Below are 25,976 nucleotides of genomic sequence, written 5' to 3' on the forward strand. Positions count from 1 at the left end.
CCACGTTTCTGTAATACAAATCATGCTGAATGAATAACTACATTCTAAAAGAAAACTTTTCAATTTGTCGATATTTGAATGAATTGAAGTGTGATGTGCTAGAACCCAAAGAATTTAAAATAGTACATATACTTGTCAAAAAGTGTAAATAAAATAAACTATGGAGAAAACGACTTGAAAAATCTTTAGTTAAAGTTTAATTTCTAATTTCTTATTTAAGTAACTTTGAAGAATAATCTTCACAGATCAGCACGTTTTTTTTAAATTTTTGCCAGTAGAATACAGCTGGAAAAATATCTTTTTCTTGACCCTTCGAATATTTAACAGATCAACACTTTTTTTAATTTTCGTCAGTGAAATGCAACTGGCAAGAGATTTTTTTCTTGACCCTTCGAACATTTAATTTAATAAATAACGCACAAAAACAAATGCAGGAAGATCCTAAAATTTACCGGGGGGTTTACGCAGGAAGATCCTAAAATTTAATAAATCTAACCTTTAAAAAAAAAGGATAAAGTTAAACACTATGATGATTCAAATATACCACAATCTATAAAATCAAAAGTATTTAGCATATTTTTTAGAAAGCATAAGAAATACAAACTAAAAAGATTGTAATGTTAATTATAAAATAAATATGAAAAAAAGTTTTATTTGTCTCTCCATCAACTTCTTTTAAAAACTATCGTTATAAAAACATTTAAAAGAGTTTTGTATCTAAATAGTTTGTTTTGACTAAAAGATTTTTTAAATAGTTTTTAACGCGTGTTTTTGAAACGTGACGCGCGCATTGTACGCGTCAAAGCTGATCATGATTAATATTTAACAAATTTGAACTCTTTAACCGAGAAAACTGTTATTTTAATATATAACATGTGTATTTACAAAGTTTGTCAAAGTTTGTGATCATTCTGAGGCATAGCGCGTTAGCGGAGCAATAAGTACGCATTAGCAAGAGATTTATTACATTAGCAAGTGTGTAATTGTATAAATATCCTCCTAACTTTAGGTGCCTTTGACTTTTTTTGAAAATTTGTTTGTTAAAACAAGATTTTATAATTAACGTCAAAATTTATATTTGTAACTTATATTTAAAAAGTTGAATTACATTGGTGTATTAAAACGCATTATTAAGTTTTTTGTTTGCCAAAATTTGATGAAGTTGTGTGAATAAAAATTGACATTTATTTATGATCGCAAAATCTATAAACAAACTGTGTAGAAGGTCAGTAATTAGAAAAGTTTTATGAAATTCTATAAACAAACTGTGTGTAGAAGGTCAGGAATTAGAAAAGTTTTATAAAAAGCAAACTCTGGTCACTCAAGTAAAACAAAAACTTTTATTTTATCATTTGTTTATAAAAAAAATTGTTTATTGAAAAAAATTGTTTATTGAAGTTAGAGAAGTCAGGATAACGTTACTAAAATTTTAGATGTTTTTATCGACAAAATCTAAACTAAAAAACATATGGATGATATAGGTAGCAAAATATCCGAAAGTAAATATTCACGTTTATATTACAAGTGAGTTTTACAAGTTTTAAAAACATGTGTATATATTGCTTTAATATATATTATTTCTTAAACATTCTCGTAAAATAAAATTATATTATAAAATAATATAAAATAAGATTCTAAAACCCAAAATTATAATACAATTTTTAACAATACAGATATAATAATTAAGTATATATTTAGATAAACGACTTCATTATATTGAAAACTCAACTATCAAATAAAAAACTTCGAAGAAAAATTCTACAAAACATTCAAATTTTTCAATTTTGTTGACAACAAAAAACTTTTAAAGAAACAAATGGCGAAACTGTTAAAACTCAAAATAACTGACATAAACATAAACTTAGATTAAAATTAAATCAATCAATAAATAGAATATAACAAAAATTAATATATAGTTTTTACTTAAATTAATTATAATTATATATTTCATGATCCATGTAATAAAAATTATAATTAATGTTTATCAAACAATAAACATAAGAAAAAATCCAAACATCTATTATAAGATATATATATATTTTATATGTATATATTTTATATTATATTAAGTGGTCTTAAAATATATTATATTAAATATATTTTAAGATGAATTAATTATATCAACCTTAAATAATAAAAAGTAAACTATTAAATATTATTAAAATAAATTCGTATATTTTAAAACATTTAATTATAAAATTATATACTAAATATTTCATTAATTAATTTATAAATATTATATTTCATTTAAAAAATTAAATATTTTTCTGTGTTATAAAATATTTTAATTCATCGAGGTTAAGAAAATATTTTCCACAGTAGTAGATCCTCAATTTCTTGACATTCAAACAACGAATCCATTCATAAATCTCTTTAATGAAGTCAATGTCTTTGTGAAGTTGAAGACGTAATTGTTCACAAAGATTAATCCAAGGAAGAAAATTTTCTTCAAAATCTTTTTTCGTTATTAAATCACTTGAGATGTTTATAGACAGCTTTTCAATCTTATCTTTCGGTTTCCATCCTTCGAATTTAATTGGACAACGAATGTCAACATGGCGAACATTTGTTGAACATTGAATAATAAGATTTTTTTCTTCATCACTTAAAATATTTTTATCAACGTTTAACCACGTTAACTTTCTTCCAGATTTAATGTAAAAATTTACGAAATAATTCTCACAAGAAGTTTTGTAAGAAGTTTTTCCATCGTGAATCGAAATCCACCACCACTTTCGTTCATCAACGATGAATTTTATTTCATCAGTAAATGATGATTGACTTTCATAAAAACATTCAATGAACAAATTAACGTAATTAATTTCAAGTTGATAATCAGGTCGGTATTTAATATAGTTTTTAAAATCACGTTGACGAGATAATTTAAGTAGACGATCTAAAGAAAAAATAAACATTATATATAAATTAAACAAATAAATAATAATATAAATAATAATGGAAATTATAAAACATAATATATGCAATAAAAATATCTAGATATTAATACATATATTTATATTAAGTTATAATTATATAAAAAAACTTTATACAATATATTATTATTAAAAACATTATATTTTACTTAATAATATTATATACATTAATATTAAATTAGGATAGTAAATAAAAAAAATATTGAATTATATAAATTTATATCAAAACTTTGAAACTTTTAATAAAATAATTTTTTTATTTATAATTATAAAAATATTTTAATTTTCTTAATTTAAACATAATTTCTATCACATTTTTAAAACAGAATACTTTCATTTTATCATAAATGTAAAACAATTTGAAATAAGTTAATCATTTAAATAAATTAAGAAATACCTTAATATATTCATAATATTATATATTTATTTTATTTTGCAAATAAATTAAAAATTGATTTATATTCAACCATATAATATAATAAGACACCAATGAAAACAAATATTATTTAAACATCGATGTGGAGTGAAATAAATGTTTTTATAAATCGAATTTGTAATTTTAAATTTAGAACTTTGAAAATCTCCTTCGACAATCTTTTTTAAAATAAGTTTGAATAAATTATACAAAACTTAAAGAGCGAGAGTTTATATTTGTTTATTCGAATTTGACGTTGATTAGAAACTTAAAAAAAAGAGAGGAAACAAGCACTTTAAGAGCAGTAAATATTTTATAATCTTTGATAAATTCTATAACAAAAACATTTGGTATAATATTGATACAATCGCAATAATTAAAAATAACTTCATCTTTAAAGCGTAGCTGTAAATCCTATGGTAGCCAGGTATCCGGCTTTTACGTAAAAGCGCGCAGTGCTAATAAGGATGTCTTAGAGCAAGGTGCTCTAAGAAGTCCTTATGGTCTTACCACTGTTAAAATAAAGATTTTCACTATGCTACCCTACGCACAAAGAGGAAATATGGTAACACCTAGCTACAAAAACATATAAATGATTTTAGAAAGAAAAAAGCAACAAACAAAAATAAGATAAAAAATCAATATACTAATCGATCAAATATAAAATTTACCATAATTCATATCAAATAGTTGTTGTTAATAAAATAGATAAAATTTCGTTTTAAAAAATATTTTTTTAAACAAATATTACATGTCATTTAAATTTAAAATGTTAAAAAAGTAAACATTTGTAACAAATGTATACTTTTAAATGCCTAAGTAACAAAGGCAATCGGCGAGCTTTTGTATTTGTTGTGAGAAAAAAATAAATTATAATTTACTTTCTGGAATAATGTCACTATATTTAGATGAACTAAGACTTGTATCAACTGTTAATTTACAGAAGAAGAAAAAAAAAGACCAAATTATGGAAATTTTTTATATAGATATTAAATCGATTGAAAAGAAAGTCAATCAAAAAAACAGTCTGTTGAAAATACAATCGATTAACACCCAAGCTATGTTAAAAATCAATGCCATGTTTTATAAAATCTTTTGACAAATTCGAACAAAACAAAGGAAATGTTAACGAAAGAAACGTTTTTTCCTTTGTTAACAATTCCTTTGTTTTGTAATGCGACCATTAAAGCTTGATCAATAATTTTTCAATGATTTAGAAATTTTTACAAAAACACTAAAAGTTTTAGTGTCTTGTTAAGGTTTTTGCGCACTGAAGTAGATGAATGTTCTCATGTAACACCGAGCATGATATTTTGCTTGTTTAGTTGCGATGGAATCTCATAATGAAAAACTTTCATTCAAGTGAAATTATTTATCATTAACATTTTAAATAAAGCATGAACTACAAACTTATCTATTTTCACTTTGAAGATTATATGATGTTTTGTCTAAAAATATTATTTAGTAACTGATTTAAACAAAGTCTAACCAAACATTTTCTTGCTGAAACTACATATTTTTGTCTCTTATGTATATCATTGTAAATAAAAGAGGTTTTCGCTTAAAATTTTGTTTAGTAATAATTTTTTACCCAACTAATTTATTTCAGGTGATAACCTTTTTTATTTACAAAGATATGGTTTGTCAAAAATCAAAAAAATCTACTATAACCTCCAGAAACTTGTTTGAACTTGTTAATATTGATTAAAACATAACTTTTGAACAAGTTAGTCATTATATTTTTATAAAACCTGTGGGTGGTCAAAATTAGAAGCAAATCTGAGGTAGTACTATGATGCACTTTTGAAAAACTAGGTAATTTCATATGGAATGAACTTTTATCAAAAAACAACTAAAAGGTACAAAGATTTAAACTCATGTCAACATGCAAAAAACAAAAATGATTCTAAAAAAACATTAAGTATAAATAACTTTATCTAAAAACACCTAAAGAAGTCTATTTGATGTGATTTTAAAAACAATCTGACCAATGAAGAACAAGTTATTGTGCTCTGTACAAAGTCACAGAATAAATTTTAGTAAAAACTTTTTAACGCTAGCTTTCAAACCTCGTTTTTTCCTACTTTCCAATTCTATATCTTCTTAATTTCAAAGCACTCACTTAAAGCTTAGACTCAATATTGTACTCAATATTATCAATTTTAAATATTATTTTAAAACTAAAATCAATCAATCAGATCTACTTTTTTAATGGAAATCTTATTTACTACGGCTTTAGTTATACTAATAATGGTTATTGATTCCATGTACCTTAATGCATTACGCATTTATTTTCACACTAGTGAAAGAGTAAAAATATGTATTATATTACATAAATTAACATAAATCAATAAAAAAAAGCATAAATCAATATATAATATTTAAATAAATATGTTTAATCTTAAAAAATAATTAAATAAATATGTTTAATCTTTTAAAATATTTAAATAAATATGTTTAATCTTTAAAAAATTCATCAGTTCTACTGGTATAAAAGTAAAAATAGTGAAACTAAAAAAACTTTTTTTTTTACTTTTAAATCTCAGTGAGGACATTTATTCTATGATTTGCAAAGAACCTAATATTCACATGCTTAACTTAGACATATACTTACATATCAATTTATCTATCTGTTGTTAAATTAGATTTAAATCTTATTCTATTTATATATGCTGTTTTTAACATTTCTTTTGGTAATTCCATGTCAAATCAGCAGAATAAAAACAAAAAATGTCAGCGCATGTTTTGGATTTTTTACATGTTATAGAGTTTATAAAAATTAAAAAAATCTGAAAGTTGGAACCTCCAACCCCTTACTGTTTTTGAGATATTCAAGATTCAATTTTCTTTTTTATGCCGACTCAAAATACTTTTTGATATTAAATAGCTTTATGCCTTACAAAATACTTTTTGATATTAAATAGCAATATTTTATGAACCAAATGAGGTATCATCCTGAAATTTTGTACATTGAGTGTCTTCCACATGGTGGATACAAATTTCAAATAGAAAATTTTTTTTGACCACCATAATCACATGTAAATTAGATAATAAAAGCATACACATTTTGGGCACATATATTTTGGGGTATTTTGATGGTCAAAATGGTGATGTCGACTTGATAATTTTTGTTATAGCTTACAATATAGGTATCAAACATTGATAATTATAAAATATATATTACTGCATTTTTCAACTTTTCTAAATGCAGCCAAGTAAAGCTTATATATATGCAGAGTCAACTTAAAATTTATTGCTAACTTATTTATGTCGAAGTTAGCTTTGGGCAATGAAGCATTTTACCAACCCCCCTTCCTTTTTTTTTTTTAAAAAAAAAGCATAAACTAGTGACTAGGAGAATTTTGTAGTCAAGTTGTGACAATTACACATACTCACATATAGTTGCATTTAAACCAAATTTGAAAAAATAACATACAAATATAAAAATAATAATGCATTATAAATTTTTCTATAAATCTTTATTATTTTTTTCAATAATTTTTTCTCAGTTTCTGAAATTTTATATATGCGACCATTTGTTGTAGATGGCGGATCAATGGTACATAAAATATGATTTGATGGGATCCAATACATATCTTCAGGTGCTGGCTAAAAAAAACTTTGGTTGGGACCATATGGATGCATAAATTAAATTTTATAATCTCCTTATCTTCATCTTTTTTGGTTATAATTCCAATCCACCAAATATGACAATTTTTGGTGTATTGGAATTATAACCAAAAAAGATGAAAGCCACATAATCCATATGATTATAAATAACCTGCTGCACAACCAACTCATTTGGTATCTACACAAGGTTAAATGTCTGAAAATCAGTTTGTTGACTCATTCTTTTAAAAAAAATTGTACATATATTAATTGATATAAAATGGTGGAGGCATCTTGTTCCTGGCAAGTTATCTTCCCAAAGTAAACCTTGGTTCTAATGATGATTGAACGTCATTTATTTCTGTTTTATAAACCAAAATGAATTGAATGTTTTTTTAAATAGGTGACACAAAATTTAAACATCTTATCTACATCTAAAACCTGTCCTGTCATTGTCCTTTTAAAACTGGCTTGTGCAATTAGTCATTTTAAGGTGCCCCCAATACCATCACAAGCAGATTTATCATGGCTTATGGCAAAAAAAACCATTCAGCATCAATATCAAAGTCTTTTTGATGGCAAAGACTAATAAAATTCTTAAGTTTTTTAGAAAACACTTGCAAATTTGTATTAGCCAGCACAACCATCAGACAGATACTGAACTTATGTGGTATTGAGAATCATTTCTTGTACACATTTAACAGTTCTTTTTATTTTACTACAAATAGATTCAACATCATGTGGACTAAGTTTTCTGCAAATTCAACAAAACAATAACTTTATTTGGGGGTATGGATGACTTTAATTTATTCAAACATTTACTTTTTGTTTTAGCAATATAAGAATGGGATGCAGTGAGTGATTTTTTGAACTTTTAATGAATTTGCCTACTGTAGATGCCTAACTTAGAATCTCTGCTCAATATCATTGTACTCCACTGTTTTTATTCAATTATTTCATCATTTTGCAATAGATTTGCATTTACATAATTAATAATATTTTGAATTCCAGGGCAACGATTACTAAGAGATATAGAAATGTAGGAGTGGTCTTAGATTACGATCTAAGACCTCTCCTACATTTCTATATCTTTGTTCTCAATAAGTTCAAGGTAATTCTTCTCTAATTTAACTGCATTAAGTATAAACTATAGATTTTGATGTTTTTAACATATTTAAATAACATGGATTCCATTTTGACAATTATAGATAATCCATTTTAGCTTTAACTGAGCAAATTTGGAAAATCCTATTTTGGTCTGAGAGTGATCTTGCTTGAATTCAATAAATAATGCTTTAAATTGCAAAGAAGAAATTGTTTTGATACTTTTTTTACTTTTGGATACACTTCCACAATTAATTAACCTAGCAACTGCCGACTGAATTGATCATTACAATTACCTTGTTAATTATATCTTATTCAATTCTAATAATGTAAGTTTTTTCTGGATGTGCTAATACTCTCTTTTCATATTTGAGAGTTCTTAGTTTAAGTATGGTTGACGTATTATTGATGTATTAAATACTTAAACTGCTTTCCATAAAGGCCATAAATCTTGAAACTGTCAAAATCTGATTCTTTTTTTTTTTTGTTGTTGCCACTTTCAGCTCAGAAATAATCAACTTTTCTAGATCATCACCTTTATTCTGATGTTCAATGTTGGACTTCTCAGTAACATCAATTTTTCGGTCTGTTTGTTAACATTGAGGATAGCTGTTACCTTTTTTGTATTTTATATATTTTGCTATTTAGGTGCTTCAAGAAGACCTAACGGTCTTGTCACAGAGCACCGCAAAAGTGCATTTAACAGGAAGTTCTTGCCTCCTTCCTTACTGTGACGCGAATATATGTCCAGAGTTTGTTTCAAAACTGGATCTCCTGCTTCTAATGCAAGCGCTCTAACCAATGCGCCGGGGCTGCACAAAAAACAACTGATATAACATTAGTTGCTGCATTAATTTTTTTCCTAAATATTACAGAATTTAGAATACTGAATAATAGAGAATTTAGAATACTGAGCATTCTTCTAAAATATTTATGAACTGCTGGAAGTGTCCAGAAGTCCCAAGAGTTTTCTAAAACTTCAAAGAAATTTTTTTGATAATTCAAGAAATTTCCAGAATTAGGAATTGCAATCCCTTACACTTTTCAATCCCGCAGGATTGGCGCAGAAATTTTGAATTTCTGTGCGGATCCCTCGCGGGATTGGTAGATTTCTTATGCACATTATAAAAGGCAAAATAACAATTGTATTTTTGCTTTAAAGTAAAGGGTGGTTAAATTTTAAGGGCCGATGATGAATGTGAACCAAACCTAAACGTAAATTATTTTTCTGTATTTAATGTGTCATTTCTCAATTTCAGACTGACTCAATTTGAACCATGGAAAGTTACACAATTGAGCAACGCAATAAAGTTATTCAGGCCTATTATGAAAATGGGCGTTCAAAGCAAAATGCATATCGTGCACTTCGTGAGTTTTTCGGTCAATTTAATCGTCCAAATGTGCGTACAATCGGAAAAATCGTGCATAAATTTGAGCAAACCGGGTCTGTAGGAGATGTGAAAAGACCAGCGCATGCTCATACAGCTCGTACTGCCGAAAATATCGCTACTGTTCGCGACAGTGTGGCTGAAGAGCAGTCCACATCAACTTGTCGTCGTAGCCAACAATTGCACCTCTCACGCTCGTCGATGATGAACATTATGCATAAAGACTTGCATTTACACGCTTACAAGGTGCAGTTGACCCAAGAACTAAAGCCCACTGACCATCTCAAACGTCGTCAATGGTCAGAATGGTGGCAAGAAAAGGCAACCATCGATGATCAATTTCCGACGAAAATCATCTTCAGTGATGAAGCCCATTTTCACCTTAGTGGCTTCGTCAACAAGCAGAATTGCTGCATTTGGGCGAATGTTAATCCGAGAGTGATTGTGGAAAAACCAATGCACCCACAAAGAGTGACTGTTTGGTGTGGTTTATGGGCTGGCGGCATCATCGGACCATATTTTTTCCAAACTGATGCCGGTCTGGCAGTTACTGTGAATGGTGTTCGCTATTGTGAGATGATAACGAACTTTTTATGGCCCGAATTGGACCATATGGATGTGGAGGATATGTGGTTTCAACAGGACGGTGCCACTTGCCACACAGCTAACAAAACAAAGGCTCTTTTGCGCGAAAAATTCAATGGCCGTGTTATCTCACATGGTGGGGATGTCAATTGGCCGCCAAGATCATGTGATTTGACACCGTTGAACTTCTTTCTTTGGGGGTATTTAAAAGAAAAGGTGTACCTTGATAAGCCAGCAACAATTCAAGAGCTAAAGGAAGAGATATTTGGCCAATATTTTATTCCATACATAATTGAATCATACCATATTATCATAATAAAAAGATGTTACAATAAATTCCTTAATAATTTGTGTTTTATTCAAATTTAACATCGGCCCTTAAAATTTAACCACCCTTTATTTCAGAAAAAATATACTCAACTTATTAAATTAATAAGATGAGGTAAATAAAAGCCAAAAAACACAATTAATTTGTAAATCAAAATAACTCTTTACATTTAATGAACAAAAAGATAAGCCAAAATATGTAGAACATCTTTTAGCTCTACGTAGAATGTCTATTAGCTTTATTTATTTTTTAAAATATCAAATATGAGAAAATCATTGTAAGAAATGCGCTCTTAAAAAACAGACTTTATTTAAAGCATCATCATTTAATCTACTCCTTAAAGGACTGCATATATAACCGGCAGCTGAAAAAGCTCGCTCGGCCTCTACGCTTGTTGGTGGTGTGGTCATCAAGTAACTGCGCTATATATAGAAACTTGCCTTACACTCCGTTACCTTCATAGGCAGACATTTCCTGTTTCAATAATTTATCAAAGTCTTTCAATAATTTATCGATTTTCCAATTCTTTATTCAGCGATAGAATTATAGGAGTAAGTATTTGGGAATTGTTAATAGAATCTACAGCTTCTTTTTCTTCGAGTTCACTTTCTTCGTCTTCATTTCTTTCAAGTGTATAAACTCTTATCAATATTTTTCTTATTTCTTGACACATGAGGTTTCTTTTTGGCATTGAAAAAGTATTTCATTTTTTTTAACTTTTTGTTCATGTTTTTTAGGATTATGTAAGTAAACTAGTAGTCCATTTAAATTCTTATTACAACGTTGTGTAGACCTCTCACAAAGTGCCGCGGCTAACCCTATGCTTAAAAGTGATGATTGCTTTTGTAATTTATCTAACATAAATTGAAAAGTTGTTTCTGCAGTGACAAGGATTGATTCTTTCCTGCATAATAGTTTGAGACCAAATTTTAGAGGTGCCAGGCAAATAATTAAGTCATTGATTTGGGACCATTCTTCTTGGGTGAAACGAATTTCTGCCCCAACATCAATTAAAGCTTTTTCAAACACAATTTTATTCTAGGAAATCTTTCTAACATATAGAACATACTGTTCCACCTAGTTTTACAATCAAGAACCAACTTAAGCTTTTTCCTGTGTTATTGTAGGACATACTTCTGTAAATATGTATCATTTTTAGCAATACTTTCACAACCTTTCTCACTTTTTTCATGAGATCTTTCTAATTGATAACCAATTCAGCAGATGGTCAGTCCAAAATTATTGTCAAATCATATTCTTTATTTATAATTTCATCATCATCAGTGTATTCATCTTCTTCACAATTTTCATATGTAGTAAACAGTTCTCCATTGTTTTTCTGGTATAAGATATCAAAAACTGCAAGTTTTATTCAATGATAGCAAGACATCATTTTACCGACATTCGCCATCACACTTGCCCCATCAGTGGTCATGGCGATAATGTCTTTTTGGAGGTCAATATCAAAGCTATTTAGCCTTCCTGCAACTAACTTGATGCAATATTCTGCATTACACGATCCATGGATTCAAATCAATCCAAGATTAAAGTGTTTCGCCTCCATATGTACATTTAAGTTTAAGTATCTCTGACTATTTTGTGATGTTCATTTGTCAAATGTTATTGAAAACTTTTTATTTTGCTTTTTCAGTGATATGAATTTTTGCTTTATATCGGCTTTTACAGAATCTGAGAATTGAACTACCATCGATTTCATAGTTTTAGGTGAAGTAGGAAGGCGGAAAATGCTTTTTGAAAACAAATACCGCAAATGTGAAGATGTGCAAAAACTATTATTTGTAAAGCCATCTTTAGTAACAATGCGCGATAACATTTTTTCCATAAAAATTTCATTTACGAAAAACATGTCAATTGTTCTGACCTTTTTCTTAGTTGGTACTTTGGTTTTAAAATCTTGATGTAAATAATTTTTAAAGTCTTTTTAAATAGTAGTTTTTAAAAGTATACTTTTTATTATTAGACATGCATGTTTTCAATTTCATGCTTTCAACATAGTCATTAACAAAAATTTCAACATACTTATTACCAAAATTTCAACATAATCATTAACTAAACAAAAAAAAGATTTGAACGAGTTCGACTAATGTTTTGCTAAATAATTGTTTATTTTTGAATGATTTTTTTATATTTCTAGCTAAGAAAAATATTTTAATAGCTGAAGATATATATACATATATATATATATATATATATATATATATATATATATATATATATATATATATAAATATATATATATATATATATATAAATATATATATATATATATATATATATATATATATATATATATATATATATATATATATATATATATATATATATATATATATCGGAAGTAAAATTAAAATGTTAAAAATCTTAGACAGCTTCTGATAAATTGCTATTACTTATTTAATAAACAACACATCGTTTCTCATAGAGTTAATAAAACATCAAGTAATCGTGACTCAGTATCATCGTGTCTGCATATAGTATAGAAGTTTTTCAGTAAACACTTTATTGTGCATTGTATGACTAGTAAATTTCTAAATGGATTTGTTTCGCAAATACATTAAACACTTTTAACTTGATATCTTTTTTTGTCTTTTTTGTTTAAAAGAATTTACTTTTTTTGTTTAAAAGCAATAGTTTCAAAATCCCACAAATCCCGCAGTAGTTTTTGCGGGATCTCGCATGAGCTAAATTAATGCGGGATCCCGCAGGATTGCAGGATCCCACTATGTGGGATTGCAATCCCTATCCAGAATTATATGTTAATTGGTCAAAATTAGTAATGCAGAATTTATAAAATCAAGATCCTACAATTACTTTAGCATGCCAAGCAGGATTGGGACAGGTCAAGGGCACTGCATATAATATATATACATGTGTAAGTTATCAGACAAAATAAAAACACAAATAACTTATTTATAAACGGAAAAAAAAATTTTTTAGATTTTTTAAAAATAAAGTAGTTATCTGTTAATAAAAATAAGTTATTATTCAAATGAAAAAACACAACCATCTGCAATTGATCTCAATTTTGCTCTGACGCCTTTCATAAGCGACTATAAAAAACTTAAAGCAACTTTTTGTAGTTTTAATTTAGTTCAATCAATCAAAACTTGTTCTGTTGAAGCTTGCCAATCTGCTCTGTAAAATGTCTGTAAAATGTCCCCAAAAGTTTTCTATTGGTCATGCTTGAGGTACATTTGGGGATTGGATTTTTTATTAACGTAATAGACATATTGTTCCGTCCAACTTAGTGAATCTTTGGAACAATAGGAACTTGCTAAATCTGGCCAAAATAAATAGTAAAAGTCTCCATGATACTTGCAAATGAATGGAAGAAGCCATTTTTCTAAACATTTATCAATATAGATTGATGAATTAATTGATACAGCCTTGGAAGTGCAAAACAATGGCTTGGACATACCACAGTCAGATATGGCTAGTCATATTAAAAATTTTTTTGGAAATTTTTGTTTTCCTACAAAACGAACACTTTGTGGGTTTTTTTGTTATTTGTGTAGTATCCAGAATTTCCAAGCATGTTGTTTCCTGCAAAACAAAAGTATTTTTAAAGAAGTGATTTTGTGTTATAGAGTTGGTTAACTAGTTTCCGGCTTCTTTTCTTTACCTTTAATTGTTGTTCTATAGAGTATTTTGGAGTATTTTCACATTTTCTATATTTAATATTCATTTTTTTTAACTGACAACCGATTGCCAATTGATTTACACTAAATTTAAAACTAATTTTTTTCTAACTGACCTATTTTCAATTGTTGACAAGCCTTGTTAATTCGGCTTTCTTTTCCTTAGTCTTAGATATTGAACTATTGGGGTGTTTATTATCAGAAAAGGATTAAATAGTTTTAAATCTTTTTAGGTTATCATTGCACTTCGAATAAATCCTTTCTTATCAAAATTGTTTACGATTTCTTTTTTTTTTAATATTAGGGTTATTTACAAAAAAAGATTTAAATTGCTGTAAAAAAAAGACTCTCGTTCAGCTGCATTTAACCTTATTTTAAATAATTGTATTTAAAATAATAAAGTTTATAATATATTATAATTAAATTTAATTAAAGTTTATAATATATTTTATAGAATGTTTATGCCTTTGCATAAAACCACAAAAACAAATTACTATGCTCAAATAATTAAATTCAGATTTGTCCGATAACTTCCACATCATCCGTTAGCAATTATATTATAAATAGTTATCGATAGTTATGCAATATTACAGGGTGGTACAGGGATGATAACGTTTGCAGCCTCACAAACTTATTGACAATCAATGGACCATGCAGGCAACTGCTAAAATTGTATTATTAATATAATTGTAGCAGTTGTACAAAATTTTTAATCAGAGCAATTGTCAAAAATTGTTGTTGCCTCAAAAGTTAAATGCTGATCTTTTGAAATGCTGATCTTTTGATAAATGCTGATCTTTTGGTTGCAATACCCAGAGCTGCCAGTTCCCACTCTACCTAAAAGGAATCAGTTATCTTTAATCAATCTTGAATCAGAATCTCTAAAAGAAAGCAGTTAGTCTGATAACAAGAAAGTTATTTGAGGTGTAAATTATAGTTTCACCAGTAAAGTTGAGGGAAAGAGGCCATTATTTTCAGTCAGAGAGAATAAAAACTTAATCAGAGACCATCTTCTCTAATTTTGTTGCCTCAAAGGTCAAATGCTGATTATTAAAGGCTTAAAAAGTGGAATTTGTTGGACAAATCACAATTCAGAGAAAACTTAACAAACACTTTACAATTAATTTTGGCAAAAAGGTGGGCTGTGCCTCTGCAATAATGTATATGCTATTTTAGAGGTTATTGGTATTGCGTGCTAAGTAAATGGCACCTATTTAAATACAATTCATGCTAATATTTTGGCGAACATTTTACCTGATACTAAAAGCGAAATTTTGGCAAAACAAAATTAATATAAAATTGCATATTCGCATTTGCTGTTACTTCTTATTGATTTTTTTGATGACTTCTTTCTATCTTATATAATAATAAAAAATTAATATTTCATAAATAAATATTTAGAAAAATCAAACTACTCATAGAAAAACCTATAAAAGCAACAAAAAGATTGCAACTAAATTTAAATAACCTAACTTGTTTTCTTTAAACAAATTTTTATCAGTGCAAGATTTAAAATATTATGCACACCACAATAGTTTTACTATTTAGATTTTTGAAATTTTTAAGAAGTAGATAGATTTAGGCTACTTACTAACTAAAAAGTTAAGTAATTTGAAGTTTTGTGTAGGCAAGAACAATGTGAAGAGGGAGACACTGATAGAACATCAGAAGGTGCTGCCACTACTACACATCTTGTTAGGCTTCATCAAGCTCTTTTTCAGAAGCCATCTGAGGCTAGAGAAGAGGCTTGAAGCTGTTTGAGGCTACAGTTAGAGCTAGTATCTTAGTCAAATCAGAGATCATGAAGATCATAGAATATGATGCCCTGAACATAACCATAAAGAAGGTAAGAGCTTTATCAAAATATACTTGCATTGTACACCGTTATCAAGGACAGCATAACAAAAATATTATGGAGGGCTACATTTGCAGACTACTCTGTGAAATTATTATTTTTTCAGCTCTAGTGCAATTGTCACTAAAGTACAATTGTTGTTAATCTAGTACAATTGTTACTAAAGTTAAAATTTTTGTCTTTCTTTATCTCCTACTCAGATAGTCAATTTTCAGACTCCCTAATCAATTATCTTAAAACAAGACTGCTGTGTCGAGGAGCAGGTTAAGTGCAATACTTCCAGATTTCCAGGTAATATCTTCCAGATATGGATTTAAATATTAAACCTTTTGATTTACAGTACACTCTAAAATCTAGAAAATCTACCCCTAAAATTATTTAGTTATTTTTTACTGTCTTTTATTTACACAACTGTAAATCAGTGATTCGTCAAATCACATTGCCAACCATGTTAAACATTACATAGATGAAAACAAAATCATTAACTTCATCAAGTATACAGAAACTGCACTTAATATAACAGCACTAATACCCTAAATGAGTATTTAGCAAGAGGCAATATTAGCAGAAAAAATTTACAGAAGACATGTTTCTAAAAAACCAGCAACTAGGATATTTGCTTAAAACATTTAACTTTACTTCTTTGTTTTTGGCTACATAAACTTTAAAAAATAAAAGTGTTTAATTAAAACAACCAATTGGTTAATTTAAACATTTAAATATATATATATACACACATAAATTATATATATATATATATATATATATATATATATATATATATATATATATATATATATATATATATATATATATATATATATATATATATATATATATATATATATATATATATATATATATATATATATATGTATGTATATATATATATATATATATATATATATATATATATATATATATATATATATATATATATATATATATGTATGTATATTTATTACATGTTACATTTTTATGTATGTATACATATTTATTACATGTTACATTTTTGTAAGTTATAGAACTTTTTTTTTTATAGTTTGTACAAAATAAAGAACATCAAAATATATATTTTAAGTTTCTCTAATATAAAATAGTCTTGCCAAATACAAAAGAATAAAGTCATTTAGAGAAATTAAGATAAACCTAAATAATGATGAAATGACTTTTAAAATTTAAATTTTAAATAAAATTAACTATGAAAAAAGTCATTTGAACTTTATCTAAAATGACCAACAAAGTATTAAGAACCTACCTAAAATAGAAAACAAAAATAAAGATTCCTCAGAAGACTGTTTTGTAGGATTCAGGTTAACAAGAAACTTTAATAAACTATTTTGACTTTTATTGGTTAATCCACATATCATTGATAAACAACTCTCCAACCTTTTATCAGCCATAATCTCTTCACTACTTAAATAATTATATGCATATACAGATACACAAAACTCCATTATTGTAAGATGTGCAAATTGATAAAAAGAACCTAGGTTCGTTTCAATTCTTTCTACAAATCCAAAAAAATTATCTTTACTTTTATCAAAGCCAATGATAAAAGTTTGAATATCTTCTTTTGAAAAAACTACTTTATTTTCAATAAACAATTGATATGCAATTTTACAAATATTTAAAACATATTTCTTATTGGAATCATTTTTCATTATCTGATAAATCAATTCATTGTTTTTGATGATGTGTTTTTGCAAAAAGAATAAAAAAATATTTGCATACAAATCTGTCATTGTTAAAAAAGAACTTTCATTTTTTGAGTCACTAATAATCTTACACATGGAAGACAAATAAAATGGAACAGATGACATGGATTTTGCAATAGCAGATTCCTTTAAAGTTGCTTTAACAACATCTTTTTTTTCTTCTAAAACATTATTTTCTATGTAACTACTTATTCCTTTTTCATTGAAACCCATTATTTGAATTGATAGCTTATCACTATGCTCTGTCAATATACTTTGGTATTGATCAATTGCATAAACTCTACCAGCAACTACATAATTGTATTTTTGAATTTCTTTTAAAGCATTAACAATTGGATAGTTACAACTCGAACTGTGATTTAATAATTCATTTAAATATTTAAACTCATCTAATCCATCAATTATAAATAGTGCAGTATGATTACTAATACTAAAATCATTTACAATATTTTTGTAGAAAACATTTAGTAACTCATTAACATTTGAAATATTTTGATTTTGATTCAGCCTCCTGCATTCCAAATAAAATACAAGTTTAACATTTTTCCAAATTTGATTATTTGACCAATCAAGCAAACTTTTCCTAAGCAACCATGTTTTCCCAATACCAGCGATTCCAGATATTAATATTACAGATTTTTCTTTCATAAATATTTCACTATATGGAATTGGTGCATAACGTAATTGCTTTTCAAGAAATTTTTTTCGTTCAACACTATAAAGAGCATCTCTTTCGGTATTATCTGCATCAACGATAAATAAATCAACAAATTTTAGCATTAGATCAACATTTGCAGGTGATTTTAATGGTGGTTGAACTTCGTTAATTTCCCCATAATTTGTAAGATAATAACTTTTGAGTGCTGTGGATATCTCAGATATATCTAAAAATAATCATTATCATCATCATCATCATCATCACCATCATCATCATCATCATCATCATCATCATCATCATCATCATCATCATCATCATCATCATCATCATCATCATCATCATCATCATCATCAAGGTTATTTATTTATTATTATTTATACAAAAGATGTAGCACTTTATTTTAAAATGTTGAAGCATAATTTCTTTAATAAAATTTATTTAAACTCATTTTATAGAAATACTGTAACACACATTCTTTTGCTAAATCACTTTTGCTAACTCATTTTATGGTAATACTGTAACACACATTCTTTTGCTAAATCACGGCCGTGTAAAACAAAGCTTTTTTGTGAAATGAAAATATGAAATTATGAACAATTTCTTATTTCTAATATTATCCATCACTTTTTCAAATAAACCAATAGTATAATTTTACATTAACATATGGTGAATCAAAACTGATGTTGATAATTGTAGGAGAGGATGGGTAGGAGTGAACCATAAGTAGAAGTGAATAATTGATCCCATAGCTAAATGTGCCAAGAAAAATACCCCAAACTTTCACCAAGTAATTACAAGCAAACTTGTGTTAAGATTATCCAATTTTTTACTGGTTACCCCCCTGTCTATGTTAATGGTGTTCTACGCTTTTTATTTTTAATTAAATGCAAAATTTTGTCCTGGTTGAAAGTTCTTTAAACAACATGCCGACTATTTCAACATATCAGAAATTATTAGATAAAATTTGATTGAAAAGTAATTAATAAACAATGTAGTATCTGGAACAGTTTTTTATTTATAGATCTCATTCTTACTAGTGCATTAAATATATTGATCCAGTTGGACAGCTTGGGGAGGAATTATCTTCATGGTAGAAGTGAAATGCCACTACCTTTTAGTGTAAAACTTGTGTTTAAAAAAGTGAATATTTGGATTGAGTGTTTTTTTTAACGTAGCAAATTTGTTATCTGGATCAGTTTAAAATAATGGAAAGATTTATTATCATTAAATATTTACTTAATCATGTTATTCAAAAATTTTTAATGGTAATAAACCTTTAAACATTTCACAACTTTAAATAACAAGTAAAGAAAAAGTTTATAAAGATTTATTTACATATACGTTTAAATGTAAATATATGCACCAGATTTGCCTAGACAGTCAAGTCTAAATGAAAAAAATTTTTTTGTCTAAAAATTGAATATAAAAATATAAATTTCAGCAAATTTTTTTAAAATTTTTATCAAACGTAAAAAATTTTCCTTAAAAAATTCAAGTCTTAAATTTTTAATATTTCATCATATATTTGAAAAACTGGTGATTTGGTAATACTAAATTATATATTATTTTGAAAGTACATTTTATTACATTTAATGTAATAAAATTGTACTTTCAAATTTGCAGTGAATTGCGTTTAAAATTGTAGTGTTTATTGCGTTTGATAAATTATGAGCATTGCAACCGATGATTTCACAATTAACGTTTTGTGAATATTGTTATTACAGTTTTGTTCTAAACCTCCAAAATTGGTATTGGTGTTGTCTGCAGAAATACCCAAAAATTTTGAAGAAATATTGTTAGCACTAATGTATTTAATGATAACTTCTGCTAATATATTGGATGTTTCTCCATTTACACAATCCATGTTAATCAGCTGAATTTGCATTCCCCTTTAACATCAAAATAACAAGCCAAAATTATATACATTTTAACGTCCTTGTGGTTTGATGCATCAGAAAGAATTGACACATATATGATGCTTTTAATAAAGCATATTCTGAGTTAGTTTAACAATATTTCTTGAACACGTTTACAATTGTTGCTTCACATTTTGTACGCGCACAAGCAAATCTTGGATTATAAAAATTCTTAATTAGCTTTGATGTATAATCAGCACTTTTAAAGTTATGGTTGTGTTTGATTGTGTGAAATGCAATTGTTCCTTCTTGAATGGCTAAAATTTTTACATTTTGACCGAAGCTCTGACTTTTCATCAACTTTGTGATGAACTTATGTTTGACGATATAGAAGCATCTAATGCCATTTTGTGTTTTTATAGATTTCTAATGATCTTCAATTGCAGACCGTCCACGACTACTTATGTCAAATAGGCTTTGACTAATAGTACATTTGAGGAGCTCATCTTTGATCTGCATTGAGAAAAGGAAACATTTTCTTGAAATTATCATTAAATGTTATTAACCTTCTTCTTTTTTTCTTCTTCTTACTATTCATTTTTTGAATTTGATTTATAAATAGTTATAAAAACCTTAAATTACTTTTTTATGAAAACTTATTTTTATGAACTTTTTATTAAAATAAATCACAAAGCATTATTTACAATGATTAGGGAAAAAAGACATTACAAAGCAAACAAAATTTGCATAAAATGAGCGCATTTTCTTTGTTGTAGTTGAAAAATCTTTTGAAGTAATTTTTTTCTTCTCTAATGGGAGTTTTAAAAACTTTTTTTTTTAAAATGCTAACAGGAATTTAAATTGTTTAGTTTCGTGTTTTATAGCTAAGTTTATTGAAATTTTTTTCGTTTTATTTTTTAACTAAATTTTAGAAAATTCATTAAAAAAGCCTTTCAAATGATATTTTTTGAAGAATTTAATTTACTTTTTTTTTAATATATAAACGCATACACAAATGCGTACAAACCCCAAATGCGCAAAACTACTGTCAAACGCTTACTGTATATATATATATATATATATATGTGTATATATATATATATATATATATATATATATATATATATATATATATATATATATATATATATATAGAACTGTTACAAAATTTGGGAGTATGCATTATTAAAGAAGTAAAACATTTTTATTGTTTGAAGAGTATCTATTATTAGAAGGATCTTTAAAGCAAAAAAAATAACATGTGTTTTTGTTTTAAAGTGATTTTGTTTAAAAAACAACATGGAATAAGTGTGTTTAAGTTTTTAGTAATGAATTATTTTTGCCTAAATTGAAGAAAGTTTAACAACAAATTTTTATCAACAACCACATGTTACCATAGTGATGTAAAAATAATTTAATGACTAATAATAGAAAATGATCAATTTTTATTAACCACTATGAATTAATAGGAAGAGAGGTCTGAACAGGTTTTATATCATTGATATAACTTAGAATCAAATCCACAGCAACAACAGAATGAGGATAATTATAAAGTGCAATTTGTGTATTTTGAGGTTTAAAATATGAAATATAATTTTTTTTTTTTAAATTTATTTTTAATGGATTTTCTAAGATATTATAATTTAATAAAATTTTATGTTTGCTGAACATTTTATATTGAAACAACTTATGTTGAATTGAATTATATTTTTAAATAATGACAACAGCAACAACAGCAACAAGAATGAAAATGGCAACAGGTAAACTGACATCTTTTATGCTAAAATAGAGAGCTCACATCCTATGGGGCGCATAAATTATGGGTCTGTGATAAAGGCAAAAACAACCTCTTCTTTGATGGCCTCATTAAGGAGGCCATCAAAGAGAGATGTTAGAAAACATTTAATAATATTTACAATTAATACTTTTGTACTTTATTGATCTACTAATAGTAGATTTAGAACTGTTTTGTAAATGCACTTTTTTCATTTTAAATTCTTTCTGTATTTTGTATTGTTATGTTTGTGTAAAAAAATTATAAAAAATAATGCCTGTGCTATAAAATTTGAGACTAGTTTAAATTAGCAACAATTATTTAGCAAGTTTGATAAAATATATAGTATTTGTTATCAAATTAATGCTCTAACTTTCCTCTATCAAGAAGTATATAAATTGTCTGACTATTTTTTGTTTAGATACCAATTTAAAATGCCAAATCAACAAGCCCTAAAAGGTTTTGCGTACAATTTTTACCTAAAAAGCATGATAATGCTAAACACGTCGTTTGAAAATATTTCAAGATGGCTTCTCAAAAGCTACAATATAAAGTTATATGAATTGTTAAAATCAAAGTAAACCACATGGACCACAAGTGAACAACAAAGTAAACCATTGGATCAGAAACCTGGATATGAAAATAGGCCTACTTTTAATACACAAAACAACCACATCAAATTAAGGAAAATGTTTAACCATCAAAAAGGTGTGTCACTTTTAAAGGTTGCTAGAAGACTTGGTTATAGCAAAAGCATATCAGATGAATCTGAAAATGATTTAAAAAAGTTAAAAGTTTTTAGTTATAAAAGAAAAAAAAAGACCATGCAGAACTACTGAACAGTAGTTCTGCATGGTCTTTTTTTTTAAGGTCACCAAAAAAAAGGTTAAATTTATTTAAAATATCACAACCACGAATTTATTATTGATGATGAGTCTTACTTTACTTTGTCGAATAGAACACATAGGATTCATATAATTCCTTCTGGCCAAGCAATAAACCAAGAGATCTATTTTAAAGAGTGTTTACAAAATGGCTTGAAATCTTTTATTAATCAAGACACCAAATACATTTCATGGTCCGATTTGGCAACATCACACTATGCTAATTTGGTAACAAATCGGCTAAAAAACCCAGAAAATACTATTTGTTCAAAAAAAAGACAATCCAGCAAACTTGCCAAAAGATAACGCTATAGTGGATTTTCGGGCAATGCTTAAGTGGAATGTATTTAAATATATATAACAATAAAATGGTCAAATTCGCAAAGTTGTTTATAAAAGAAAACCATTACCATTGTAACTTAAAAAAAAAAGACGAAATCATTTTAGAAATAAATTATTATAAATAATATATATACAAATATAAAAAAATCATTTTGAAAGTTGTAACTGCTTCTTTTTTATTTTGAGGAGCAGCTAACATGGCTCATTATGTTTTTTTTAGGCGAGCTTTTCTCAGCTTTCGTACTTATTAACTCCTGCCAAGGCCCGAAGTACCCATACCAAACTTGACCAGATTCAAACATATTGAGTCTTGTGATAAAGTTTTTTATTTTCTGCATATTTTATTCTATGTACATACCAAAGATCTTTTTTTATCGTGTAAGTTTTCAGTGATTTAAGTTTTTATTGATTTAAGTATGGCTTACTTTACTTACCTATTTGAGACTGGCTGTCTCAAATTTTATGGCACAGATGTAATATATATTTTTTGTATATATTATTTGTTCTAATATTTTTTTTGTTTTACTAACAGTTCCACCTAATTAAAAAACTTCTTAATTTTCCTGATTAAAAAACTTCTTAATTTTCCTAATTAAAAAACTTCTTAATTTTGAACAAAATTTACTAAGCTTTTTTTTTTAAATTCTGATTCACCCCCAACAAGGCTGCAAGCAACCACTTCTAAGTTGGGATTTACTAGGAAAAAAAAGAATGAAATCATAGAGCAAGAAAACGGTTGAAAATAGTCTTGAAGAGTTGTAGGTTGTTTGAGTCAGGAAAACATTAAAATAGGAGTGAATTCAAAAGGTTAAAGTGCGGGGTGAAAAACTAGGCAAATAAAATTTTTCAGAGCATGCAGGAAAAGATACAGTAAACAAAAGAGACTTAACTAAATGATGAGTCTATCAAGAATAAGTTTTACTTGATAAAACTAGAGATGATAGAACCTTTGAGAAGAAACCATGAAAGTATTTGTAGAAAAGAGAAAGAGATGCAACTTTACATTGATAGGGAAGAGGCTCAAGTTTAGCAGATAGAGCGGATCCAACTATGTTACAATGCGTTTTTGGACCTTGTCTAGAAGAAAAACCATCAGAAAAACCAGCCCAAATAGGACAACAGCATTCCATACAGGGATGAATAAGAGATTTTTAGAGGTAGAAGATTGAATCAGAGGTAAGAAAACAGCTAACACAATAAAAAGGAACAACCTTAGCGGATGCTAAGTTTACTCCTCTTTATTTGATTGTATATAAGGTTTCCATGAGAGGTCAGTAGTAAACGACAATCCAAGAAGACGTAAAGAATAGGACTCAGTGAGAGGATTGTCATTCATTTATATAGGAATATCTACAGTTGTTTGTAGTAAATAACTAAGGTTTGCTGAAGTTAAAATTTACAAGCCACAGTGAGCTGTCTGTTACAGATGTGTGATCAGGTTCTAGTTTGGCTGACTGTCCTAAGCATTCGAAAAGAGACGACTTTTTGTCAAGACAGGAGGTATAAAGTATTGTCAGCAAAAAGTGCTACTTTTGATGTAAGGTTATCAGATAATGTAGATAAGAAACAAAATAGGACAAATGATAGAACCTTTGGGTATCCCAGAAGTTACTGAAAATAAAGAAGAGTGTTGGCCTTTGAAAATGATTTTAATATAGCGGTTAGAAAGAAACAATTTGATAATCTTAAAAACCTTCACACATACACTATACGAAACAAGCTTATGGTGAAGACCAGCATGCCAAACTTTGTCAAAAAATATATATATATACAGTCACAGAAGTTAACAAGTCAGTCAGAGAGCAGGAGGATCGAAAAGTTAATTGATTGTCCGACAGCAAATAACAGTAAGAAGACTGATCAGATGATAATTGGAGAGGTCAAAAAGTTCTCCAGAATTTTTGAAAATTGGAACAACAGATGCCATTTACCAGCAGACAGGAAAACAAGACTCAGTCAAGCATTTTTTCAATGGTTTAGATAGTCCTGGAGCACAGTTTTGTGAGACAACAGGAATGTTGTCTGCACTACAAGCCATTGGAGAGTTTAATTGAGACATGACTTGAGCTACTGAAGCTGGAGTGATTTGAATTTCTAACAAAGGGTTAACCTGTTTAATTGGAATGGAAGGATGGGAATGGCCATAATATTCAACAATCGAATCAGAGGAAGTTTTTTGTAAATAGTTCAGCCTTGCATTGAGGGATGTAATGATATCAGATAAATTAGAAATAATATGTTAGACTTACCTTTTTTATTGACACTGTTGAGAATTTTAAGTCTTTAGAGCTAAACATGTGAGATAAGGATGGTCATAAGACTCAAGAGTCAGGAAGTTTATAAAAGTTCTTTGCAAATAGTTCTGCTTTATCCTTGAGAGAGTTAATAAGATCAGTCCTATGAATGAGAGATGGAATTTTAGACCTACCCTTGTTAATGACGATGTTGAAGAATTTTCAAAAGTCACTAGAGCCTAACTTCTGAGATAAGATATGAGATTTAGTGAACTGAGAATAACAATTATAATAATAAATAATAAGAACTAACTGATATATAACTTAGCATCAGACAGCACCTTTTTACACCGATTTCGTGCAATAGTAAATAATCGCTTGTTCTAAGGAGAGTTCTTTAGAAAAAGATGAAAAAATGATTATGATTAGATATAGCAGCAGCACAAGTTTGAAACCATGGAGTAGAATGAGACTTGGAACTAATGTGAAGGAATAAAAGCTTCAATTCCTGCCCGAATCCAAGAGGTTATGTAGGAGGCACATTTATCAGCTAAGAGAAAAAGACATAAGCCAAAGGAAATCACAAAGAAAATCATTGAAAGAAACTTAGTCAGCTAGTGCCATGATAAGAAGT

At 27.4% G+C, this 25,976-nt stretch overlaps 1 protein-coding gene across 3 annotated transcripts in view; it reads right to left on the reverse strand.

The window, feature by feature from the left end:
* Positions 1–2,100: 2,100 nt before the first annotated feature.
* Positions 2,101–25,976, reverse strand: part of LOC136076808 (NACHT, LRR and PYD domains-containing protein 14-like) — a 40,196-nt gene continuing 16,320 nt past the window's right edge. For all 3 annotated transcript variants that reach the window (XM_065790271.1, XM_065790273.1, XM_065790272.1), the window contains 2 exons: positions 17,135–18,478; positions 2,101–2,896 (listed from right to left, as the gene is read on the reverse strand). In XM_065790271.1, the coding sequence (XP_065646343.1) occupies positions 2,256–2,896; positions 17,135–18,478 (1,985 nt within the window). In that variant the 3' untranslated portion in view covers positions 2,101–2,255. The remainder of the gene's footprint in view (positions 2,897–17,134; positions 18,479–25,976) is intronic.

The sequence above is a fragment of the Hydra vulgaris genome, chromosome 02, assembly GCF_038396675.1.
Source record: "Hydra vulgaris chromosome 02, alternate assembly HydraT2T_AEP".
Taxonomy (NCBI): Eukaryota; Metazoa; Cnidaria; class Hydrozoa; order Anthoathecata; family Hydridae; genus Hydra; species Hydra vulgaris.